The sequence below is a fragment of the Sebastes umbrosus genome, chromosome 7, assembly GCF_015220745.1.
Source record: "Sebastes umbrosus isolate fSebUmb1 chromosome 7, fSebUmb1.pri, whole genome shotgun sequence".
Classification (NCBI taxonomy): domain Eukaryota; kingdom Metazoa; phylum Chordata; class Actinopteri; order Perciformes; family Sebastidae; genus Sebastes; species Sebastes umbrosus.
In genome coordinates, this window is record NC_051275.1 from 33,453,725 (window position 1) to 33,468,913 (window position 15,189).

General features: G+C 36.5%; 2 protein-coding genes across 3 annotated transcripts; both read right to left on the bottom strand.

The window, feature by feature from the left end:
• Positions 1-1,052: 1,052 nt before the first annotated feature.
• On the bottom strand, positions 1,053-5,855 carry LOC119491612. The gene is made up of 3 exons (XM_037775756.1): positions 5,204-5,855; positions 3,461-3,935; positions 1,053-2,497 (listed from the first exon to the last, which is right to left on the bottom strand). The coding sequence occupies exons 1-3, from the start codon at positions 5,259-5,261 to the stop codon at positions 2,158-2,160; spliced, it is 873 nt and encodes a 290-aa protein (XP_037631684.1). The 5' UTR covers positions 5,262-5,855; the 3' UTR covers positions 1,053-2,157.
• A 2,074-nt stretch (positions 5,856-7,929) lies between these two features.
• kctd14 (potassium channel tetramerization domain containing 14) lies at positions 7,930-14,469 on the bottom strand. 2 transcript variants are annotated; one of them, XM_037774329.1, is made up of 4 exons: positions 14,102-14,469; positions 10,074-10,298; positions 9,861-9,995; positions 7,930-8,554 (listed from the first exon to the last, which is right to left on the bottom strand). In XM_037774329.1, exons 1-4 carry the CDS (start codon positions 14,402-14,404, stop codon positions 8,243-8,245), a joined length of 975 nt encoding a protein of 324 aa, XP_037630257.1. In that variant the 5' UTR covers positions 14,405-14,469; the 3' UTR covers positions 7,930-8,242. The 2 variants fall into 2 exon arrangements, with proteins under 2 accessions (XP_037630257.1, XP_037630258.1); XM_037774330.1 differs by lacking the exon at positions 14,102-14,469 and adding an exon at positions 13,007-13,170.
• Positions 14,470-15,189: the final 720 nt, after the last annotated feature.

Here is a 15,189-nt window from a genome sequence, read left to right on the forward strand (position 1 = left end):
GGAAAAAAAGTCGGAATATTACGAGAATAAAATCATAATTTAACAAGAAAAAAGTTGTAATATTACGAGAATAAAGTCATAACTTTTACGAGAAAAATAACGGGTAAAATGACTACTCTATAATATTACAACTTTTCTTTCTCGTAATATTATGACTTTATTCTCGAAATCTCAGATTTATTTTTTTCCCTCAATGTGGTCCTAATACTCCGTCATACCGTCGTACCATAGACCTACAACAATGATAAATAAAAATGAACAAACAAAAAACAGTTATTCATTTCCGTTTTTATAAATCCACAGGGAGCCTCTGGAGAGGAGCTGAAGAGCTGCAGGTTGCTGACCCCTGGGCTAGAGAGACATACCCAAAATAAATGAAGAATAGCTCCACAACTAGCAGGTCTATCTGCATGATCTTGGTCTCTATGGATAGGTAAGACTAGATAATTCATCCCTAGTGGCAGTAACATTGTGACTGTTACTATGCCTGAGTAAACTGTGATGAACCAAAAATTTATATTTTTATCCTTGCCCAAATGTTTTCTAGATTAGTGGATAACACCATTATAGCAATGATGCCGTGCACAGAGACGCCACTGAATTCAATCAGCAACTCCTCGACTACAACTGTGCCAAAGCAGATATAAATAACACAAAGCAAATAGATTCTACAAAGGTTTTAGTAAAGATAGAACCAGGAGGACTCTCCATTTGGCACACTTGGATAGCCAAAGTGTACCAAAAGGGTTTTCTACTTCTTGAAAGTGAATCTTGTTATAAAATACTCCTGTTATCCACTATAGGAGGGTACTTGCACACAATGGAGCCTTTAACCATGACATTTACCCTGTGCATCATCACATTCTACCATTGTGCACAGTATAACATCAATAAAAAACTACTACATTGTATAATTTTGACTCCAAATGGAGTAGTTTTATTATAATAATGAAATATGATCAAGTAGATAATAACAAATAAGATCAATAACAATGTAAATAAGATAACCAAAAATAATCCAAAATAAAGTATGTACATTCAATTATAAAAATGGCCAAAAATATCATAAAGTAAAAATACAATTTATTGCGCATTGATTTTTGTAACTAAAATATTGAAATCATTGCCAAACAAACATTTTTTGGATGAAACACACTTGGAGTGTTGTTTTAGTAACGTTAAGGCCTCGTCTGGGTTTGTCGGGTAAAATAGGTTAAAGGAGGGGATCACATTTTTTCCTCATTCTGTGTCACCACTTACACTGAAATTGCTTTGTTTATATATTTAGCAGCCAGAATGCACAAGAAGAACAATTACAGCAAATTTAATCCTTTCAATATACATATGGGCATGTTAGTATTGTTTTATTCAAGATAAAAAAAATATGAATGTATCCTTTAAATCTGGCTATATAATGAGGACAGATCATAGTCAATTTTGAATATCTGCCTATATTTATATATACCTGGGGTTCATAATCCTGAAATGTCGTAAAAACTTACTCTGGCGAGTAAGTCAGTACAATCATCTGCTTGACTTACAATTATCTGCTAGACTTTAAAAAATGTGAACCTATTTTATCCTTTAAATTTAATATAAAATTACTTTTAAGATTTTGTAAAAGTGTTGAGTCAAAATAGTTTTTTTTTTAATTCATAGTTTGATTTAAATTTAAATAGTAGTTGGTTTCATTATTTATTGAACTGATAATTATTTTCCTAATTAACCGATTATTTATAATTTATATTTTGTTTTGACAGACAAGTTATTCACTTTGCAATGATGTAAAATCATTGCAAAGCAAATCCTCATATTTATGAAGCTGCAACCAGGGCTCAGTTAGAAAACAAATTCTAAAACAATCAATTATCAAAATAGTGGCTGATTGATTTTCTGTCAATAAACTAATGTTATAACTGCCTAATTATTTCAGCTCTGGTTAATTTTTAATTGTGTAATGTGGTGAATTAAGAACTTAATCTTAAACAACACAGATTTGTTATAAAAACTGGTTTTACAAGTCAAATTAAAGGCGCTGTTTTAGAGAATACAGTCATTAAATGTTAATAAATATAAATGTGGCCACACAACTTGCATTCTGTAACTGGCTATATTTCAAAGTATAACACAAGAACAGATACAGTGATGAACAGTCAGTTAAATTTCCTTTAGCTCGATGCCAGTTGCAGATGTTTTGGCCCTCATCCGGTCTCCTCTCCATGTGAAGAATCCCACTATGAGCACCATGACGGGCAGGGCCACACAGAGCACGATGCGGCTGATGGGCAGCTGGACTGGACAATCTGTGGGGGCTGAAGGAACCACATTCTGGGCAGTGGGCGTGTTTTGGAACAAAAAGGTAGAAGTGAAGTCCAGAAATAACCCCGTGCTGTTTTCTGTGGTGTCCACCTGACACCGCCACTTCCTGTTGTTGTCTTCCATCTGGAGTTTTATGACCAGAGTGATGTTGCAGCGAGCGCGGAAAATCTGCTCGTACCTGCGGAGAGGGGAGAAACTATTAAAAAACACATAAATGTGCCACACTGTTACACTGGGTGACATGTTTCCAACATACACCGTCCTGCTGCCACAAAAACTCACGAGAGCAACAAACGTGGATTAATCCGCTGCTGAAAATAGTCCCCAACAAATGCACTATTTTCACTTGCTTGTTTGATAAAAAAAAAACTACCAGCTTTTTTATGAAATTACTGAGTCCTTTTAGAAATTAAACTTTATATTTGTAAGTCATTTTTAAAGATTTGCGTTTTCAGTAGAAACCAATGGACTCTGAGCTGAGAGCCACAGAAAGGTTATGTAGGAAACTATTGAGAGTCGGAACAACGCATTGTTGGTTTTGGGGTTTTCATGGGAATTATTGACTATAAGAAAAATAAAGAATAATATCAGCCTTGTCCTTTAATGTTATGAAAACTGATAATGAAATACAGGTTTGTGCTGCCAGAAAAATAGTAGATGAATTGTAAAAATAAAAAATACTCATGACCTTTAAAGTCAAAATTATATTATTATTATTTTTTTTAGCATTCCTAACTTTTCAGCTGTTTTCTCTACAATTGTTCTGAAATGAAGAACAACTCACCCGTCACAATACAGTTAAACATAAAACCTGAAAAAAATGTGTGGGTATATTTTATTTATTTATTTTATTTATTTTATTTATTTTATTTATTTTATTTATTTTATTTATTTTATTTATTTTATATGATAATCATCTATTATTATTATTATTATTATTATTATTGTTATTGTTATTATTATTATTATTGTTATTGTTATTATTATTATTATTATTTACAACATTAGTTTATCAATTTTATTGTTAAAACTAGTAACCACTTTGGTTAATAAAAAGTAATTTTCCTCAATAATGTATCACACAAAACAGTTGGGAGGTAGCAGTGAGAATTAACAGAAAGAAGGACAGGAAACTGAAAACCTGGTGTCTCTGGGCAGCGTGGCACCATCCTCAGCCACCCAGCTGAGGTTGAAATTGCTGTAGTATGCTTTGCAGCTCCCGATATCATAGTAAGTGAAGAGGATGCAGCTCAAAGTGAGGTTTCCTCCAGGCTGCAGGTCAGTGATGGTGGAGATTGAAGTGATGGTGAGGAGAGAGAGGTAAACGTCAGTGATGGGTTTTCCGTGCTTCAGGCAGACGTAGGAGCCGGTGTCGGCTACGATGAGGTCACGGAGGGTGATGGAGCAGTTGGGTTTGACGGACATGCGGCTGGACTTGTCTGAGTCCGCCCTCACCTGACCCTCGATGACCTCCTCGGTGTACCGCACCTGGCCACTTTTGTAGAAGGTCCAGGTGATTGAGGAGCAGTCTTCGGACTCCGGTTTGAAACATGGCAGGAGGGTTTCGCCTCCGAGTCTACTGTACACAAACACGGCATCTTTTTCGCACCTCACATCTGGAAACACAAAAGTCACAAAAATGCTGACTTTACAAACTCATTTTTATTTTTCTAATATAAATAAATCCCCACTATTTTAAATTAAACGTTCAAATTCTCAGAAATGGAGGATTTAAAAGATGACCTTTAAGATTTTTTGACACTATAGCACTGGTTCCCAACCTTTTATTTAACCTGTAACCCTTAATTCAAAGGTCAGTGCATGTCTACAACCGGCAAGCAGTTCAATAAAAGAGTGATTTTCCTTCTCAGATGGTTTTATTTGAATAACTTTGAGATGCTAAAGAGGTAAAAGCTATTCATTGTTCCTGATTTGAGGCAGAAAATTATGGCAAAGGAGAAGTAAAACTAAATGGAAGACAGCTAAATTCCGCATAACGAATGAGAAACTCATTTTGTAGATCAATTTAAGGTTAGCTTGAGTTTTTATTCGTGGTTATATATTTGCCATTTTTTCAACTAGAAAATCCCACTGAAGCTCTTGGCCACAATAACAGAAGCTAAACATTTTTATGAGGGGATGATGGATGTATTCACGATGGAAGACTGGATGATTTATAGAATATACAACAAAAGAAAAATGGAGAAATCCTTAAACTGAGTGGTCTTTGAATGCAACCCAAACAAGGACCGACATGGAAACCAAATCTATTTGTGGAAATAACTAATAAGTATTATACTTAAATACAATTTTGAGGTACATTTTATGCTGCTTTATACTTCTACTTCTACATTTCAGCTATAGTTGTGCTTTTCAGATTCATATTTTTACATTAAAAAACATACAATAAGATTATGACATACAATGCATTGTTAAAGATTAAACCAGTGGTTCCCAAAATGTCACAAAAAAGCACTTGGGGTCACTTATCACATGTTTTAGATGAGTTGTTAGCAGTCAAATTAACCAATATATCTCAAAAAAGGGAAAGATTAGAGAAATATCCCAAAAATGAACACATATTTGTATAGCAGAGCTTTGTTTGTTCTTCTTTCCTCTCCCATTAATCGCTTCATGACCCCTCTGATTTATCCTCTGACCTCTTGGAGGGGATTTATATAATAGAAAATGCTGCTTACTCATTGATGCATCAGTATTAATCTATTAATTTCAAATAATATGTCAGTCACAGGAATAATTTTTCTGCAGAACCATTTATCTGATTCTACTTCTAGACACCTATTTGTAGTTTTACATTGTTATATTTAAAGCATCTGAGTACTTCTTCCATCTTTGACCTAATCAAATCCAAAACAAACCGTACCTGTTAGGAGCAGACTGGCGAGCAGCAGAACTCTCATCAGGTTGTTTCTGTCCATCATGTCGGTGTCTTCACCTCAACAGCAGCTCTGTTTGTCTCTCTGCTGCTGCTGCTGCTCTTTGTCGACGACCGTCTTCGTTTCCTGTGTTACACAGAACTGAACAGGACACACCATCAGCTTATTGAACATCAATACCATGCTGTTTTATTGATGTAAAAATATTACATTCATTAGAAAAATATATAATCAACACTTTTATATGTGACAGTTCATTCTTCTCCTTGGAAACTGGTAGTTTGACAAAATAATCTGAGCTCCATTTATCCAGCTTTCTCCAGAGCTTTCAACAGCATCTCATGGTGATAAAGGCAGATGGACGTCATCGTTAAATGAAGTTGAAAGTTTATAAGTGGACCTTGAGCTAAGATTATTTTGTCAAAGCACGGTTATCACTCCATTCAGTACAAGTGAATAGTAATGTACTGCTTTGTTTTACATTATATTACGAAACCTGCTGGGTAGTAATGACATTTTATCCATCTCGTGATTTGTGACTTGAAAAGTTTCTTTTGTCTTCTGTGTTGCTGTAACAACTTGTTTTCAAGATACTGACACTAATAATTTCTACAAAACCTTTTTGTGAGAATTAATCAATTAAAGGACAAGAAAGATAAAAGCGTCCACCTTTTCATGGTCTCTATCAGTATCACTTTTCTTTAAAGAAAAGTGACTCTGTTTAGAGACCATAAAAAGATGGATGCTTTTATCTTAGTGTGATCCAAGGTGTGAAATGCAAGTGTGCAACTTTTCTCCCCCCGGGGTTTTTTAAGAGGAAGTGTGATTGTGACACATTGTGGTGAAAACTACTCTTGGTCGCATGTCCATGTTCATGTTCATGTTCAATTCTCCGAACAAAGGAAGGAAACTCATTTTGGCCTGATTCTTTTTGGTGGAGAAACAAAATTATCTGTCAAATCTTCCCAAGTTGTTTGTGATGTTTTATTTTATTTTACCACACAGTTCTGTTTAAATTAGAACATTTTCTTCAGGAGTCTTCACACGGACAAAAAAGTATAAAACAATGAAATACAGGCGTCTACAGCGATGCTAGCAGCTCTGTGAGGCTGAGATAAAGTGTGGCTAACATCGGCATGCAAACATTCTCACAATGACAATGCTGACATGCTGATTGTCAGCAGGTATGACGCCATGATACCATCATCACCAGCTTAGTTTAGCGGGTTAGCATCAGCTCAGTGGTGGACTGATTGAGATTGTCATCAAATGCCCCTGGAACGGCTAAAAAATCCTGCAACATTCAGTTTTCTCACATAAGCACTCTCAAGCTAAAGATATGAAAAGATTACACCAAACTAGAACCTTTTTTTTCTAAAGGAAAAACCAGTGAGCCCTTAATAAGACCCTCGGAAAGTTAAGCATCAAGGTTTAAAACAACCGTCGTCTACCTGGAAAGCATACAATGTCTTTGTGCATTTTACCCGATCATTCAGATTAAATTCAACCTTTATTTAAAGGCTCTAATGTTTTCCGTCACATCGACTTGATGTGTCACTGCTGTGTTAACCTTGAAAAGCCGAGTGGTTACAGTGCATGCCGCGCAACCACAACGACTGGCGACCTTTATTGCACCTCATCTCTTGAACAACCTTGAAAATCTGTCTGGTTTTTAGTTGTCAGCTTCAGTGTCCCATGATGCTCTAAATGCAGCTCCGGAGGTTTTTAACATAAAAATATCAGCTGAAACCCATTAAAAACAAAACACGTCCAATGAATATTTGAATTAAAGTCAGCATGTTCTTATTTCTTATCAGACACTGACTCTCATCCAAACACTCTACGAGCAGGTAGGAGGACACACCAGCAGGACACTCAATGGCTTCTGATGGTCCACAGACTGCTCTAATCTGAGGCGTCTCTGCTACAGGACAGTATCTGTCTGTAACCACCGTTTGTTGTTTTTCACACTCTGATAACAACACAGGAAGTGGTCTGACATGTAGATACCCTGCCATGCTCTGTGGTTGAACACCGAGGCCCTCTGCTCCGCTTTCTGCTGACGTGCCTGTTCAGCTTTTGTGTTTTCTGACCTTTTTGTTTCTTATAATCTGGGTCGTGGCTTGCCCAACGTTGTGACGCAGTATACCAACCAGACCAAATTTCCCCTCATACAACGGTATGTTAAAGAACGGTGAGGTATTTCACACTAAACGTATTTGCAAAGAGTAGCCTCAATATATGAACACCTGTTGTGGTGGATGAGTATTTCCATGTTATGCTGCTTAAACTTCAACTTCACTACACCTCAGAGAGAAATAATGTACTTTTCACTTCACTTTTTAAGAGCTCTATAGTCTAGTAACTTTTCAAATTAAGTGATATAAGTTAATAATTAGCTCCACCTTGACCAATATTTAAGTACAGTTTACATATCAATGATCCAATAATAAAATAGAATAAAACTGACAGTAGCCACTCTGCATTATGTTTGATACTTTATGTACATTTTGTCGCCAATATTTCTGTAATTTTACTTACTTAAATGTCTTGAATACTTCTTTCACCACTGCGCAATAGTATTTTTTTGCATTATATTGTCCAGGTGTTCATGTTTACATGTCCATTCCCCTTCAGCTGGACAAGTGCACAAAAGGCAGCCGACTAAACAACCTACCTTTAAACCTTTTGAGTAAAAAAACAAACAAACATATTTTGTAACTGAATATTTGTTTATTAAAATTTAGCAGCAGATTTCACTGACATTACATAAAACAATATTTGTATTTATAAGCACCAATTAATTATAAGACAAAAGCCTTTGTTGTAAGAAAATAAGGATAGAAAAATACTTCAGTGGGCCCATCACTCTATGTTAAACCACAGTACCTTTATATACACATGCTTTACTGACCCCTTGTGTCTGAAATGTTTAAAATTAAAACACATTTTTCCACATGGGTGCATAGTGGGTGTACAGTATGTACAGTTCTTCTCTGAATAAAAGTAGAAAAGCAGCCCTCTCTTCACCACCAGGTGAAAATGAGTTTGTGGAAGTAGTCATAGCTCCTGGACAGGAAGTTCTTCTCCACGACGTGAGGCTGGATGCTCACCTTGTAGCCCTGACTCTCGATGTCCATCTTTACACAGTCCAGCAGGTCTTTGACGGACAGGACGGCCTTCCAGGGTCCGAATGTCACCACGGACTCTTTATCCGCCTCCAGGCTGTTGATGGCGTTCTCGTAAAAACCCAACTCCTCCTCCGTCCGCAGTACGCAGACCATGATGGTGGAGTGGCGGGCGGCGATGGCCTCGGCTCTGGCGATACGAATCAGCACCTGGAAGAAACGTGAGATTACTGCGTTCATCAGCAGCCAAAGAGATTTCTTGTGGATGAAAACAGGAGATGCATGGATCATTTAATCATATGATATTATGGTTACATTTTATCTTTGATCCAGACACTTTTTCTGTCATTTTGAGCGGCTCTTAATAATAATAATAATAATAATAATAATAATAGTAAATAATACCCACTACTACTACTACTTTGTCTCAGCAATTTCAATAGGGTGTTGTGCTTATTAACTGTTGTTTTACATCATTGTGGGTGAACCAACTGATCCACTCAGAGCTTTTGATAATACAAAATGTTTATACAAATATTTGAATAATAAAAATGGCACAAAGCGTGAATGACACCAACGTATTCACCTCTCTCTGGTGGTTGTTCAGGGCAAAGCAAACAGAAAACATGAACACAATATCTGACTGAATAATGAAGGAAAACTAACTGGTAATTCAGGTTGATTATCAGACTCACACACGTAAACCTCATCAGATGTTTCAAAGGCTTCAAGCAGAGCATGAAATCAGGATTGTAAAATATTATCTGTTTCCAACAAACACACCAATCAGCTGTTTGTTCATGTCCCACGTTCACAACGTTCAGTTTCATTTTCACTTTACAAACATAGTAGTTTTAAGCCCAACCATGTAGTTTTTTCCTAAACCTAACAAAGTGGTTTTGTTGCCTAAACCTAAAGTGATGCCACTGGGCATGAGAAAGCGTCTGTACAGGACGAGTTGAGATGAGAACGTGTTGGTAGAAACATGGCAGTGCAACATGGTCGACTCTGTGATGAGGACCCGCTCCCTATGTAGATATAAACAGCTCATTCTAAGGTAATGAAAAAAACAACAATCCTTAGTTTCAGGTGATTATACACTGATGAAAACATAGTTATGAATGTTATATTCCATTTCTGCCAATAGACGCCCCTAAATCCTACACACTGGACCTTTAAGTTACATGAGAATAATTTACTTTTGTAGTGAAAGTTAGGGTAACAATCTCATGTATTTTTACACATATATCAACTTGAGCACTTTCCCAGAAAAAAACCCTAATCCATCCAAGATTGCTATTTGTCAGGAATAAACAGAAGAGGATTTAGCATCATCTGATTTCTTTGTCTTTTGCAGTTGCCACTCTTTTTTTCTACTCATCACAGAAACAGAAAAGGGTGCCACCCGTTGAATCTACATCAACACAAAAAAGGTTAAAAGATGTTGTGGTGCTGGAAAACTGACATGACGTGACTTCATTCAACAGTAGAAACTACATCAGTGAGCGTAGCTGACCTCGATGTTTTCTTTGTAGTGCGGGACTCTGGAGAGGAACTGCTGCCTTCCCACCAGCTCTCCAAACAGCTGAGGAGTTTCCTCCAAACGTTTGACCAGTGGTTTGATGTTGTAGTACACTGCCTCCCCGTGGACCTGCACAGATACATTGGTTCATACAGTACACTGTGATAAACCCACGTCTGTTTAAAGATAAAACTACAGCATTCAAACCTCCTGGATGTTCTCTGTGGGCAGCAAGTCTGATCTCAGGAACTCCAGGACGGCTCCGAAGTGGGAACCGTCTCGGTCGATGAAGTAGCGTCCCTGTGCGTCGGTGCGTAGTTTGGGCGGTCTGCTGAACAGCTCGGCCAGCTTGGACTCGGGGTGTTTCCTGATGGTGTTGAGAGAGGTGCTGAACAGGTGACCCCCGACGTTCAACTGCACAACGGGAGAGGGCTGAGGGGAAACATTATTATTATTAGATCATTTAAAATCTGATGTCAGTTGTTAGTGGTCATTTTTAAACATGTCCTGCAGGAGATCTTATCATCTTACCATACTACACAATACAAGTTTCATTTGTAGTTGCACATAAAGTAAATTAAATAGAGATGTAAATAACTCAGCAGTCCCTCAAGAAGGAGTCAACAACTGTTTTATTACAACTTTTATTCTCGTAAAGTTATGACTTTATTCTCTTAATATTACGACTTCATTCTCGTAATATTACAACTTTTTTCCCTCAATGTGACCCTAATACTCTGTAGTACATTTGCTCTTTGGCCCTCACTGCATTAGAATGATATACTTTATACTTAGACTATAAGCTGTGTTACCTTCATCACAATGATCAAATGTTTTGCGGCTCCAGACAGATTATTATTATTTATTTTTTGCCTAAAATGGCTCTTTTGATAGTAAAGGTTGCTGACCCCTGGTCTAGCTCATAGGTCTGCTGCGCAGATGATTGTGGGTCAGAATAGCCAGAAAAGCATGCTGGCTTCCAAACTGCAAAATGCTCCGGATGTAGTAGGACATCCTGATATTTTTCAAGGCTTATTGAAAGAGGCTGGGACACGGTCTTGATCTATTGGGTATGACACATGGCCAGTGTAACTGGAGCTGTCGCTGTGCGTTGCTATTGGCTGAATTTTGTCGATTGCAGACCAGATTTTACGGCGCATGTGTTGTTCTGCAAAGATATGACGCTATGACAATGACGTGTGACATCTCCTCTTTTCACCCTCCTTGGTATTTTTGGCATACTGCATTTGACATACTACGTATTGGGACATACTAAATATTTTTCTGGCATACTAAATAGTATGGTAGTATGGGTATTGGAATGCACCCACAGTGTGTGTTTAGTGACTACAGGAAGGGCGTCAGCATGAGTCAACTACACAACTGATTTGCTCAGGTTGATAAGACCACATGCCTCCGCTGTCTGTCAGAAAATCAGTCATGCCTGTTGATCCTGAAAACACCCAGTGAGAGCAGGACAAATTCAATCATAGTCAACTCAGAGTCACAACTCTGAAAACACATAGACAGACTCCATTTGTGGATTACCATAGTAACAGTCTATAAAATAACACAACACTTGTATATCACTGATGTTGTAGTTTATGCATAGGATACAATAATACAACCTGTCTTATTATAGTGGCCCAGCACTGATTCTGTTAAAGTTATGAGTCTTAAATCTATTTGATCAAATTACAAAATAAATACTCAGAAATTAAACAACTTAAATTAACTTAAAGCAAACAAGCCTGCACGGCATCATAAACACACTTCATAAACTTTTAAAGGTCTCATATTCGTGTTAATTTTCAGGTTCATACTTGTATTTTGTGTTTCTACTAGAACATGTTTACATGCTGTAATGGTCAAAAAACACATTATTTTCCTCGTACTGTCAGCCTGAATATACCTGTATTCACCTTCTGTCTGAAACACTCCGTTTTAGTGCATTTCAATGGAGTTGCAACGGAATTGCGTTGCTAGGCAACAGTTTGGGTCCATGTTTACTTCCTGTCAGCTGATGTTATTTGCATACAATGCAACAGGAAATAAACTGGGACACATTTAGAATGTTTACGCTTAAAACTGTGTAATGGTCTAAATATTGTATATTTGTGACATCACAAATGGACAGAAATTCAGACGCGCAATTTCTGAATACGGGCTGTGTGTATTTCTCCGTATATTGAGCGTTTTGATAGTTTAACAGTATTTATAAAGCACTTAAACCTGCTTTATAATGTAAAAGACATGAAAATCTCACTTTTTACAATACGGAACCTTTAAGTTAAAACTCAAGACATACTTATTTTTCAGTGGCCTTCGGTTGCTCTTAGTGGTTTTAATGCTTTAATGTTTAAATATTTCATAAACTATTATTTTATAAATTGCTCTTACAAGTTTTATTCGGTTTTAGATTTGTGCACACATCGTGTTTCTTCATTGCAGCCTGTTTTTATATTTTAAGTTATACCGCTTTATTGATATTTTGCTCGGTGTTCACTTGAACTTGTACAACACTTTGGTCAGCTCTAGTTGTTTTTAAAAGTGCTAAACAAATAAAACTTGACACGACAGACTTATTTGCATTCACAAACAGCATAATATTGACTCGGTTTACCTTTTAAATTAGTTGGTTTTAAGCAGTGGTGGAAGGTAACCAGGTATATTTAATCAATACAGCAGTAAAGTACAACTTTCAGGTATTTGAACTTTACTTATTTCCATTTTATGTTACTTCATATATTTCTACTCCACCATCATTTATAAGGAAATATTGTACTTTTAAGAGAAGTTCATTTCCCTCTGAGGTCCAATTAAGGAGTTAATAATCTTCCAGCATGAGCTTGTCCTTCTGTCTGGCAGATTAATTCGGGAGTTTCCTCGAAGTTAAATTCCTGTGGAACAGGACGACAGTTAAAACCGCCTTAAACAAACTCTTTTAGACTTTAATGTTGTCATAATAAGGAAATAAGACACTGCCAATATCTGCAGTGAATGATTATGCAGGCAAATGGAAAAAAGAGTTTCATATCCTCAGTGCTGTCTGTCCACCTGTTCAGAGTTAAACAGGTAGAAAGTTCAGTAAAACTCCACTAAATATCCAAAGTATGACATTAAAAGTCTGCTGATCTTACTGGATTTGCTGTTGAGGATTGTTTCTCAGATGATTTGTAGTCCGGCAGACTCATCTTGACTCGTCCAGGTGGTCAATAGCTGGGAGCTTATTATTTCTTTAACACCGTCCTGAACAGGTAGGAGTCAGGGGGCGTGGCCTAACCCGGACCTGATGCTCTAGTGCTGACAGGATGAGTCACTCCGCAGTGAAATCTTTGACCATTTTTATGGGCTTCTTCTGAATCATATCATTTACTTATGCAAATTAGACAATGTGAATGCTAAAACATACATGTTCTGACTGATTAAATGTATTTACTCATAACTCCCATTGTGTTTGCATTTTTGTTTTAATTTAATTATTAATTAATTAATTACATTTTTTATATTTTGACCATTTTCTGTGACTGTAATGTACTTTATGGTATCAGATGCTAAAGATATATGATAGAAATTAGGGCTGCACAATTAATCAAAATTGTATTATTATATATATATATAAATATATAAATATGGGCTACTACAATTTTCAAATCACAGGAGGCGCAGTATTTGTTAAACGCAAAATGTGTCCAAATATCATTTTTAAATTAAATATTGTCGTGCTGCAGAGATGTCATAATATAGTATGTCGAAAAAAATGATAAAGAAGTCATACTATGGTATGTCAAAAAAATATTAAAAGTCAAAGTATAGTATGTAAAATTAAATATTAAAAAAGTCAATATAGTATGTCTAAAAAAGTAATAGCATAGTATGTGAATAAAATCAAAGTCATAGTATGTCGAAAAAAAAATGATAAAAGTCATAGTATAGTATGTCAAAAGAACTATAAAAAAAAGTCATAGTATAATGTCAAAAAAGTCAGTGTAGTGTGTCATAAAAATATATAAAATATAATTCCCTCTAATATCGCAAATCATAAGAAAATCGTGCTGAATTGTACGGATTAACTAAGAAAATGCCATAATACAATGGTGCATCGAGATTGAGCCAACACTAGAAATTAATTATGTATTGAATAAAAACATTTAAGTTGTTAAATGTTGTTAAATAAAGACTGTCATGTAATACAAATGAAATGTATAAAGAGAGGGAAAAGAGTGAGAAAGTACCTCATCTTCTAGTGTAGGTGTAGCTCCAAACGCAGTCTGGAGGTCTGTTGGAGTCGATGCTCCAGATACAGACATGGAACAATAGTGGCTGATTACAGGCATCAGCTGCTCTTCTTTCACAGCAGCTTTATGTCTTACTGATCTTGCATGAGACTCCAGAGACCTGACTCCCAGTGTTCCAAGTTTCAGAGTCTTCTTGCAGAGAGTGCAGCAAGCTCCATAAACATCTCCAGGCACCGGCTGCAACCACCCACTGAACCCACTGTTGTCCAGCCACAGAGAGTTAAACCTGCATTTACCCATTTTATTTTGTTTTCCTCCACACAACACTGTACTGCACCCATTGGACTACACGTGAAATGGGTGTGCTCCAATGAATTATGTCCGGAGAGCACACCTGTCCCCTTTTTTTGGTTCCGTTTTATAGTTTTTGTTAAAAAACATTTAAAAGTTAGATAATGCATTTCTTTTATTAACGTTTATGACTTTTTAAGACATGCAAAAAGAGGCATTAAGACATTTTAAGGCCTTAAATTCAGGTTATTGGATTTTAGAACTCTAATTTCTGGTAGCAGGAAATGGAGCAGAGTGAGATATCTCACTTCCTCCTCATCACTGATTGACTTTACAGTCACTCTTTCTTTCTAACCAGATTATACTGAAGACTGAGTCACTTTATCCAAGTGTAAACAAAACCCTTCTAAAAGTCTCCCCAACACATTCTACCATCTGAAAACATTTCATCTAAACTGGTGTTAAAAAGAAGTTCATAAATGTAAGAACAGAAGGCAAAAACAAGAGCATGTTGGACAATGTACTCTGGTTACCACAATAACATGGATTCCTCTTCGAGAAAAATAAATCAGACCAGTTCAAATATGAGGATAACACAGACATGTTCTGCACACAAAAAGCTAAAATCTCTACAGAACTTATGAAGCTTTAACAGTAAAAGCTCTACAGTATGGTCAAATAAACTGTTCATCTTATTGGCTATTATAGACATGATTTTAGTGGTAAAACCTGTAGAGTGCTGTTCTGCCCAAGTATGAGATTTCATTTTTACTGTGCAAAAAAAACTTTTTTGA